We start from the raw sequence: 11050 nt of genomic DNA on the forward strand, positions 1-11050 counted from the left end.
GACTCTTAGACAGACAAAATGTTATCGAGCAACAAAGAATACTGTAAGAAAATGTTACATGTATTTTGCCTACAAAGAAATCCACTCAAGTGACATTCAACAGCAAGATATGGGTTTAATAATTAATTTTCATGTGTGCTTAATCATACAAAAGTGAGAGTGGTTCGAAACATGTAATCAGCTTTCTACATATATTTGAACACCGTGTGCCTTTATTTTTGAAACATCCGGTGTGTGCGTGTGTGTGTGTGTTAGCTCGCTGGGTTGGCGGTACGCTTGATTCGGGGATGTCTCATGGCAAAACTACGAGGAGTTAAACAGCAAATGCAAAGCCGTCCCAAAATTTCCTCCGATCTCTCCCTTGAAGTCCGTTTATCGGGGGCTGTCGACTTCCCCAAAATGGAGGGTGGTTCGATTCGCGTACTCGAATGGCTCCTTGTGTCAGTGTTGTTGCTACAAGTTGGCTCACTCCAGCGGCCGTTCTACGCGACCACACCCTCCCCGCTTCCTCATAGTACTGCAGCGGGAGCGCGCAACGCCACTTTGAATCTCTGGTAATAACGGCCGCTTCTTCCAAACTCATTTTTATTTTTGGGGACACTGTTGCCTGTTCTCGAAGTGGATTACATGTCGGACGACCACCGAGCGGTATGGATATGAAAAGCGTTTGGTCACAGAATCTGTGCGGGGTTTCACGCGCTCTGGTCCCGTGTTAAGACGCCAAGGAGGAGACATACGGGCGATGCATATGGAGTCGAAGCGACCGCTAGTGTGTAACCCCGGGTTGTGTTTGAAGAAGACTAGGTTGAAACTGGATCGTGGGGTCGGCGTGGATGGACTTTAAACACCCCACGCCCCGGCGGGATTAATGCAACGATGGCGCTGGAGGGAAAGTCACCTCTTCTCGCTGTCCAGAAGTGCTGCCCGGGTGGTGCCCCGTCTGTAACCAGCCTGACTACGCCACACCGGTCAAACTTATTGGGAACCAGTCGGACAAGTTGCTTGTCTAGATTTGCCCCTATTCGAGTTCACATAGGATGATATACTATTGATTAAAACCGAAAGAGACTGAAGTTAGTTATCTAAAAAGTGAGTGTTTTTTGTTTGTGTGTGCGGTTTTTTGTAGCCCCCCCCCCCCCATGTAACTTGAATATTTCACCATTGTCAGTCTGCACTTTGCCTTTTGGAAGGCAATTTAGTTGGCACTGCAGTTTGTGCTTTACGTTTTATATTCAACCTGTGAATTTTTCTGTTCCATTATAATTCAGGGTATTTACGTTAATACACAAGTATTTGTAAATGTCAGAGGGAAACAAATGGGGGACAATATGAATGTCATTTCAGTAATGCAGTAAATGTATTTAGTGTATCACCTGTGTTTAGAATAACATACTCCAGTGCATCATCATGTAATTTACAGTTGATATGCCATATTGTCAAGGAATTTAAGGAAGACTTTTGGCCAGTTTTTTTGTTATTTTAAACTGCAGCAAGCATTGGTTTGATATAGAAATTTCTGAAACAGAACAATGCAATTTGCAGTGACAACAAAAACAGAAAACTATAAATAACCGTCAAAAAGAGCGGTTTGACCACCCCAACCCCTACTCCCCTCTTTATTATGGCTAGTGGTGGCTCTGGCAGATCGGCCAGTGAGGGATCCACCAGCACACCCAGTGGCAGTCTTCAGCAGAGAAAGCGTCTTTCGTCCATCTGCGACACATGTAAGGGCAAGATGCAGCTGGTGGCCGACCTCCTCCTGCTTTCCAGTGAGACCAGGCCAGTCATGACTTCTGAGGGTGTGGCAGTGGCTGACACTTTTGATCAGTGTCGTGATACGGTCATTGCACGGACAAAAGAGCTCTCGATTCTCACCCATGACATACAAAGTCAGCTCAACATGGGACGATTCACAGAGGTGGGGGACCGCCTGTTGGAGATGGCTGATCTTGTGGTTTCTTTGACTGAGTGCTCTGCCCATGCTGCATATCTGGCAGCTGTAGAGACCACCGGCTCACAGCCTTGCTTGCCCGGTCTTGTGGACCGTTATAAAGTGACCCGATGTCGGCATGAGGTTGAACAAAGCTGCAGTGTCCTCAGAGTCACACCCCTGCTGGATCTCACTCCCCAACTCCTCCTCGAGCTCTCCCAGAACATCTCCACCAACCTCAAGACTCTGACAGACATCTCGTCACTGGCCAGCGAAAGGTCAAGGGACCGCTTTGGAAAAGAGCAGTTCAAACTGAGCGTCAAGAGTATGAGCATGAGCGGCACTGCCTTCCTGGCTTGTGTCAAAGAGGTCAAAACTCTGCCCAGCGAGCTGACAAGGAATCGTTGCATCCTCTTCAGTGCCGCTCTGGTCCAAGCAGTCAATGCGCTAGTCGGCTTTGCTACAGAGACTCAGTTCCTGGGAAGAGCTGCGAGTATCTCCACTGAAGGGAAGGGTGTACATACTGCAGTTTTAGGGGGTGCCATGAGTGTTGTTTCAGCCTGTGTCCTCCTCACCCAGGGACTCAGGGATGTTGCCCAGCACCCTGAGAGCAGCTCCAAAATGGCAGATTACCGGGAACGTCTACGGAACTCAGCATGTGCTGTGTCAGATGGCTGCACCCTCCTCACACAGGCACTCAGAGAGCGCTCGTCTCCAAGGACTCTGCCGCCAGTCAACTCTCAATCTGTAACTTAGTTCAGGGAGAGCCAGTAAGATTTGTGGTCTAACGCTGTCTTATTTGAGCATACCAAATAGACATACCTATATTGTCACAGCTCATCAGGTTTAGAAAAGGTTGAGAAAAATGTGCATGGAAGTCTGATGTCTGTTTATGAAGAGTGCTTGAAACATCAACAAGCACTTCTCTCCAGGGTTGTGTGTCATGCTGGTTGTGACTCGAACCCAAGTAATCAGGCCAATTTGCCACCCCAAAGCGGGCTCGGCCCCACCCTGATCTTCACAAACTGACACCACCCTCCTAACCTGTAAAGTTTACCTCAGTTTTCAGCTCTGGTGAAAATGCCAGCCTTGATGTAGGATGGATGTAGCCTTGCTATGTGAACCTATGACTGACTGACTTACTGTCTTGGTAAGAGTGATGTGTCTCTATTTTGTTTTTTCAATGTGTGTGAATCCCTACTTGGTAAAAGCTGCTGTGAGTGCGCTAGAGGTTTTTACACAGACTTAGACTTCATATAGTACTTTGTGTTTTGTCTTATGTGTTTGACCATGCATATAATGGAGTATTTATTTCAACAATTAAAAATGTTTCTGATAAACTGTTGTTTGGCTCCTTTGCTACATGCAATTCATTTAAAGGGCTTATTAAATCAAACCACAATTCTTTGATGTAAACCAAATCCCAGTGCAGGCAATTAGGCCCCACCCATAATATAGTCAATGGTCCATTTTGTTTTATGACAATATTCAAGGACATTTAATGACTTACGACTTGTTTTCAAAATTGACTTGAGAGCCATTTAACAGCCCTTGGGTTGCCTAATATTAGCAATGCTATTTGTCTTAACTCTTTGACTGCCATAAACGTTATAAAACGTTTAGCATAAACCTAGGGAAGGGCGCCGAGGACGTTAAAAGACGTCCCCTATGTTTTTTTTTTTTTTTTTGAAAACGGGTGCAGGAAAGCCTTGGGCAGCTGTGCTGAAAGTATCAGGCAGATCTGATTAGTAAAAGACTCGTTTTGGCCCCTAAAGGGCAGCGATGACTCTCTTTGCACAAGGTTGGATGGGCCGCCCACCGTGGGCGTCAGTAGAAGACGTGAGGCGGAGCTAGAGTGTTGAGGAGACAATTTTCATTCTTGGTGGTAGTGTTTTATAGAAGTAAAGCACTATTTAGGTGTTTGTGGCATCATTCATGGACAAAAAGAAGTGTCAAATTCACTAGAATGCATGAAATAATATCGTTTCACTAAAAGCTTGATTTCTCCGTATTTTGGTCCAAAACAGGCGAAATTGGGTCAAACTAACCATTTTCTATTGTTGATTACTAAAGAACGGAATAAGGTAGAAACAAACTTTTTTTTTCTGATGAAAGATGAGAGTTCAATCTTTCATTTGGTAGTACGTGTTTCCATAGTCCAAACAGAACATTTTCTGTGGACCTTGAAAGATCAGTCAAAATGCTTAAATCGGCTGGCACTGACGGCATCCCTTTTCTGAAAACGTCTGGCAGTCAAAGAGTTAAACATCAATGTTGTTGTAGAATGTATAGTCTTCAATAGAATTAAGCTAGCACAACTTGATGTATTTTTAATTGGTTATAACTAACTTATAAGTCAATAATAACCCCTTTCTGTCCACACTTGGTGAGGTGTGTGTATATGCGCACGTGTGTATTAAGATTATTTTAGTTAACGAAAACTAACAAAAAAAACCTAAAACCTTCTAAGAACAGTTACGTTAACAAAATAAAGTAAAAACGATAATGTTTTTAAAACAACAAAAACTAACTAAAACTACATATGTTTACCAAACTAACTATAATTATAGCAATAATGTCCTTCGTTTTAGTCTTTGGTAATTAACTCTTTGACTGCCAAGTATTTTCAGAAAAGAAGATGTGTGGGTGCCAGCTGATTTAAGCATTTTGACTGATCTTTCAAGGTCCACAGAAAATTTTGTGTTTGGACTATGGAAACACAGATACTAACAAATGAAAGATTGAACTCTCATCTTTCATCAGAAAAAAAAGTTTGTTTCTACCTTATTCCGTTCTTCAGTAATCAACAATAGGAATTAGGTTAGTTTCATCCAAATGCTCCGTTTTGGACCAAAATACGGAGAAATCAAGCTTTTAGTGAAACGATATTATTTCATGCACTCTAGTGAATTTGACCTTTTTTTTCCATGAATGATGCCACAAACATCTAAACAGTGCTTTACTTCTGTAAAACACTACCACCAACAATGAAAAAGTGTTTTTTGATAGCAAAATACGTTTTGACAAAACAATTTGGCAAACTATTTACAAATGTGTGCAACTGTGGTACTATTTACAATTGTGTGGATGTTTCAACTACACAGTTTTTCTTTTTGTGAGGTATATTGTGTAAAACTCCCCTGCGTGCAAGGGGACGCAGCAGGATTTGCACCACAGATTAGTTTCACTGCGATTGCCCCTTCGCGTGCACTTTCTTGCCGGCCTTTTTTTCCGGGGAGTAGCAGGTATATACTGCAATGTGTGTTTGGCCATGTTGTCATCAAGTCTACTCTCAGGATCATGATACGGTGACCTGGTGTTACGTCTGGCTTCCTCATGTCCTTCGGTTCCTATACCGGGTGGTAAGAGATGTTCTGATCCATCTTATCCACTCCATTCATGGTGGCATCGTAGTCCAGAACCAGTGTCTTCTCCGTGATCAGACTGTACCCACTCCTCCGATGAATGAATATGCATTGGACTCGGGGTACTCTTTATTGTCCGATTGAACGTCCGCCTGTGCAGAAGTGCTCGTTTTCCGCCGTTAGCATCGCTAGCCGGTGAGGCGATCGAAGCCGCCGCGTCAACGCTTCCAACTTCGGCGTCAACCTCGGAGTCACCATCATCATCATCAATGTGCTCTTTAGCATTGGTCGATGCTTTTCGTCTTTGAAAAAAGTGCTCAAGCGTGAGCTGCTTGCAACCGGTTGCCATTTTCGCTTCTTCAGCCATTCTCCCCTCAACACTCTAGCTCCGCCTCACGTCTTCTACTGACGCCTACCCGATCTTGTCCAAAGAGAGTCATCGCTGCCATCTAGTGCCCAAAAATAGGCATTATACTAACTCGACCTGCTTGATACTTTCAGCACAGCTTGCCAAGGCTTTCCTCCACCCGTTCCCCCCCCCCCCCCCCCAAAAAAAACAACATAGTGAACGTCTTTGGCGGCACTCATTTGGATTTTACTAAACGTTATTAAACGTTTTTGGCGGTCAAATAGTTAATTTAATGCATGAGCCTTTGGGGATGATTTTAAATGTGATTAGAGACGTCATCTAACAGCAGCCATCGCACACCCACAGATAACGTCACTCCTAGGCGACAATTTTGCGTTGCTTGACTTTTGGCTCCAATGGCTTGACTCGCCTGCTTTTTCATTAAATGAAATGCAACGCGAGGTAAGAAATTAGTTCTCCCCCCCTTTTTTTAATCATGGTGTTTATTAATTATTGCACACAATTAATACAAGAAAAACGAAAACTTACTGAAACTAAAACTAAGCATTTTTTGAAAGAACTAAAACTAATAAAAACTAAGAACCATGCAGAAAACTAAATTTAAAAAACAAAGTAAAAACTAGCACACTTCAGATCTTAGAAAAGAGGTTTACAACCTGAGATATCAGACCTGACAAAATGGTGGTTTTGGACGACACTTGAATTGTGGTTTACAAGGACAAAACAGGATTAAGGTGACTTTAAATGGACAAGGAAGTCACGCCCCCCACCACCCAAAATTAACATAAATACACCACCTGACACCACTATGCATTAGGTGAACAGAACCAAAAGAGAGCATTTGGATATAGATGGATGATGTATTCACCCCTGTAAGTGTTTCTTCATGACTAATACAAAAATACGACAGTAATGAGCATCAACATTATTGAGACTTTAAAAAGGCAATTACCTCACATTTGCAGCCACCCAAATTAAGACGCAACTGCACAAAGAATGTAGGAAAGTGTCTATTTAATGACACAGGCTCCTTTAAACCTCAGAAATTAGCAACCCCACACTTACCAAGATGTAATATCACAAAAGTAAAAACATACAAACGCAATCTAAATTAAAGTAAACACAGATGTTTTATTAACAAGTATGACTGGTCTAGACACTGTACAATGTTTTCTACAGTCCTTTCTAATCAAGGTGTTCCGAGCCACTACGCACTACGTGTTGGTGTGCCATCTTAATCCTACTGAAAATCCAGAGCCTTGTAGTTTAATATTCCAATATAGTGTTTATAGTAGTAGTGATAGACAGTGCCAACACGATACTGATTATTTGTAGTCAAAGAAGCCAATAACCACATTTGGAGCTGATATTCATTTGTAGCAAAAGAAAAAAATGGCGTCAAAATTATTTAAAAAAAAAATGTTGAAATGCTATTAAGCATGTTTATAATTTTCAAATTTGTTAAAGGCTTTTAGTTTAATTTTAAACATTGAATTTTGAAACAAATCTGTCTATTTGCTAACAAAAAGTGCTGGGTGCTTCCAGGGTCATTAGCTTGTGTTAAGGTAAACACTTTGTGGCATATACTTCATATCGCATCGCCCTAAAGATTTTTGTTTTAATTTCTAAGATAAAAAGTGCAGGGAGTTCTTAGTATCTGAAGCATTAAGTGAAAATATAATTGAATACATAAATAAAAAGTTCCCTGAATTTAGTTTTAAATGAAACTCTTATGCTGGTATCTCACTGAGTGATGAATGCTTGGGAAAATAGCAAATTTGTTTTTTTTTTGTCACGGTTCATAAAAGGTTTCAGAAGATGCTTGCAGAAAGTGAAAAACTGTCTGAACATGTTAAAAAAAAACTTTGCGACAGGAAAAACTGACAAGTGAAAACTGAACATTTCTGCAATCTTTTATGAATCCTGACAAAACCCCCAAATTCTCTATGTTCGCAAGCATTCGTTGATCAGTGAGATACCAGCAAATGGGTTTACCGTCTCTTCTGGGCCTGCCTTTTGGCTGTGGTTTCTCACAAAATCTCTAATATTCTGTACAGTCTGTTGTGACAGCACAGTGTCTTCTGCCTGCTTACACTGGCTGCATTCAACTTTGGAGGCAAGTTTTCCTTTTTTTATTTGGCTTCCAAAATGTCGCATCACTGCAGCGGCCTCGGCTTTGGTCCACATTTTCTTTGGCTGTCTCCTTGCCTCACTTTCTTGATCAGCATCGTCTTTTCTTGAGAGGACTGTAATTAACAAAAAAAAAAATAATTATATATATATATATATATATATATATATATATATATATATATATATATATATATATATATATATATATATATATATATATATATATATATATATATATATAAAAAAAAAATATATATATATATATATATATATATATATTTACAGATACTTGAACAATCACAATCAGAAGGTAAGTCTAACTAATGTCACAGATTATTTGTCAATTACAGTGGCTGCAACACAAAAACAGGAAGTAGATAGTACTCTCCACAGCCATTATTTATGGACTAATGCAGGCTATTGTGTGGCTGCAGGATGGCAAAAGAAAAGACCATTACCGACTGCATCTAGTCTTAAGCAGTTACGTGACTTTATTTTATGTTGTTTCTTTAGCTCATTTCATTGCTCTGGAGGCCTTACATCATTGCATATTTTCATAACATATTCCAAAGACCCTAAAGCTTGTCTTACCGCCAGTTGAAGGGACTGGGTCTCCTACTGTAGACGTCACATGTGACAGTTCATCTGGTAAAAACAAAAACGACGTGTGAAAATTGTCTCATCAACAGATACTGTCCCGGGCGGCCTTTGTTGCCCCATCTGCTTAGAAAAAATTTGTAAAGTAGACAGAGAACCTACCTTGGCCACCAGAGTTCTGCTCCTGCTCAAGGATGGTAGAGTCTGAGGCTGGATCCAGGTCTTTGCCATCTTCACAAAGTGGTCCCCCGACCTCTGTGCCGCTGCCCTCTGAGTCACTGCCATCATTATTTTCACTCTCACTGAATGATAAGTTATCGAGAAAAAGATAGTCATAAGAAAAGATCAGTGAGGCATCAGACCCCAAGGCCTCAAGTTATAGAATTGTTCTACCTATTTAATAATGTACACACAATCTCTTAAACTCCTCCACCAAATACTGAGGAATTTTGTATCAACACTGATGATAATCAAACATTACTCCAAACTATCCTGCAGGGAGTTAGGGAGGCCTACAGAACATTTAAAAAAAAAGTTTTCTAGTCATAAATTTCAATGGCAAACATTTCCTCACATTTCAGCATAGGTGACCTTGTTAACTGATTAAACACCAACATTATGTTGCACTGTGTACAAGTTTTAAGCAGGTAATGTGATGCTATTTGGATAAATACGTTGCATTTGCTACAGAAAAACTGGTATGAAGTACAGCTGTAAGCTGTAACAGATGCAAGATGGAAAGGATGCCACTCCTAGTAGTAGGGGTGAGAACGATAATTGTCATCAATCGTCATATTAAAAAGATTCTGCTTCGATTCAGAGGTACCGGTATTAAAAATTGATTTTTAAAGTTTACATAAAAAAAAAAAAGCCACTGTTGTCTTCTGCATATTGCACTGGGAGAAGTATAACATTTGTTACAGCAAATGCTGCCATTGGCACTTTTTGAAATGTGTGTTGAAACACTATTGTAAACCAGGTTGCCTTGCCACTTTAATAAAAGTCAGTGTGAAATATAAATATTTGCTCTTCCTTGAGTTCTGCAAAAAAAAATGTACCAGTGGTTTACTTTAGCTATGAAATGTAAGCAAATGTACTAGTGATGCATCGGAAGCTAATCGAATCTTGAGGTACCCATACATTCCCACCCCTACTAAACAGGACATCATCTGACATTCTGAACACTCACCTTCAATATCAATTTCATCCAGAGATTTGCACTGCAGACCAGAAAGCTCTCCTTTTTCTATGTATAAGAGCAGTTTTGAGATCTTGTCCAACTGCGTGGTTGGGACCGGCAACCTATAGAAATCCCTATGGACTCTGATATCATGCCCCAGGTAATCTGCAACCTGGTCAAATTCATTTTTTTCTCCAAATTCAGGATCTGTGTGAGTGTGGCGACATGTTTTCTAAGTTGTGGAGATCTGAGGAGCTCTGGCTGTTTAGCTCCACACAGTCTTGCGTAAATACGCAAGCAATCATGTCCTCTGTAGTATGTTAAAGTTTTGGGTCTTCCAAATATAAAAATATTCTCATCTGGGACACCACACTCCTTCCTTTTATTGGTTAGAAGTGACAGCGCTTCTACCATAGATGGTGCAAGAAGAACCACCACCTTTCGCTCTCTTTTCCCAACAAGTTCTACTCTGGTGAAATAGTTGCACAACCTTTGCTCGAGCTGAGAAAGTCCCAAGGCAACATATCTTTGTGCAGCTTTGTGCTGTCCCTCTCATTAAAACCTTTGCTGAGCATTTTTGAGACTTCTCCAGCGCGTCTCCGATTAAACACAATTATTTGTGCTAAAGTAAGTTTCGCAAGCTCGGCATAGTTTTTTGGCGTTGCTTCCTCCATCAAGTTACTAACAGCACTGTCAGCAGTCTTCTGAAGGTACTGGTGAAGTACCTGGACATCCTCTGTAAAGAGCACTGTTGTTGGCTTATTATACTTGGCACTGCTCAGTGTGCTCAGAGCTTTCTGGGAAATCAACTCACACCACTTGGAGGTATATAGTTTCCTAAATGTTTCAGTTGCCTTCACCAGTGCTGCATCTTCTGCCATTAGTGCACGACAATGAATGATGTCGCAGATTTTGTTTAGTGTGTGCCCCAATTTCAAAGCCAGGCTTGGGGTATGGTAGGAGAGGCTTTCTTCATCAAATCCAGCAACTTGCTTCACTGCTTGAACAACTGTTTGAAAGTTTGAGGGCTTTATGGCTTCCTCCAGGCTGTGTACAGAGAAGTTTGCTCGCAGACATACCAGCAGTCGTCCCACTTCTCTGAGCTTTTGTCGAATATGTTCGTACTTTGTGGGATCTTGACCATTTTTATTGTACAGGGACTGGTCCAAATGAACAATAGATAGGTCATTTTGTACAGCAAGGCCAATCTCATAAGTCTTCATTATGCTAAGAACCTTCCACATTCCACTCAAGAAGTGTTGACTGAATACGGTATCTTGGGCTGTAGCTAAACACAGAACTCTGGATCTTCCAGCTTGTTTATCCAGATTGCGATTTTCTGGCCTTAAGGGACATCTTCGGACATGTCTCCACAGTTCTTTGCGTACGTATAAGCTCTGGCAGTGCGTACAATGCACAAAGTTTCCAGCCACTGCAGTAGATTTTGGCCTCCTTTTCACTTTTAATTGTCCTTT

General features: G+C 41.2%; 1 protein-coding gene and 1 pseudogene across 1 annotated transcript; one reads left to right on the top strand and one right to left on the bottom strand.

Moving 5' to 3' along the window:
• The first annotated feature begins 258 nt into the window (after positions 1 to 258).
• tlnrd1 (talin rod domain containing 1) lies at positions 259 to 3270 on the top strand. The gene has a single exon (XM_086070488.1). It carries the CDS (start codon positions 1622 to 1624, stop codon positions 2684 to 2686), a length of 1065 nt encoding a protein of 354 aa, XP_085926614.1. The 5' UTR covers positions 259 to 1621; the 3' UTR covers positions 2687 to 3270.
• Positions 3271 to 7609: 4339 nt separating this feature from the next.
• LOC147178136 (uncharacterized) lies at positions 7610 to 10456 on the bottom strand (annotated as a pseudogene).
• Positions 10457 to 11050: the final 594 nt, after the last annotated feature.

The sequence above is a fragment of the Leptonotus elevatus genome, chromosome 3 (assembly GCF_054856555.1).
Source record: "Leptonotus elevatus isolate MCC_2025b chromosome 3, RoL_Lele_1.0, whole genome shotgun sequence".
NCBI classification, from domain to species: domain Eukaryota; kingdom Metazoa; phylum Chordata; class Actinopteri; order Syngnathiformes; family Syngnathidae; genus Leptonotus; species Leptonotus elevatus.

Excerpts from the sequence above, each read along its gene's own strand:
- tlnrd1 (XM_086070488.1), top strand. The coding sequence starts at position 1,622 with ATGGCTAGTGGTGGCTCTGGCAGATCGGCCAGTGAGGGATCCACCAGC.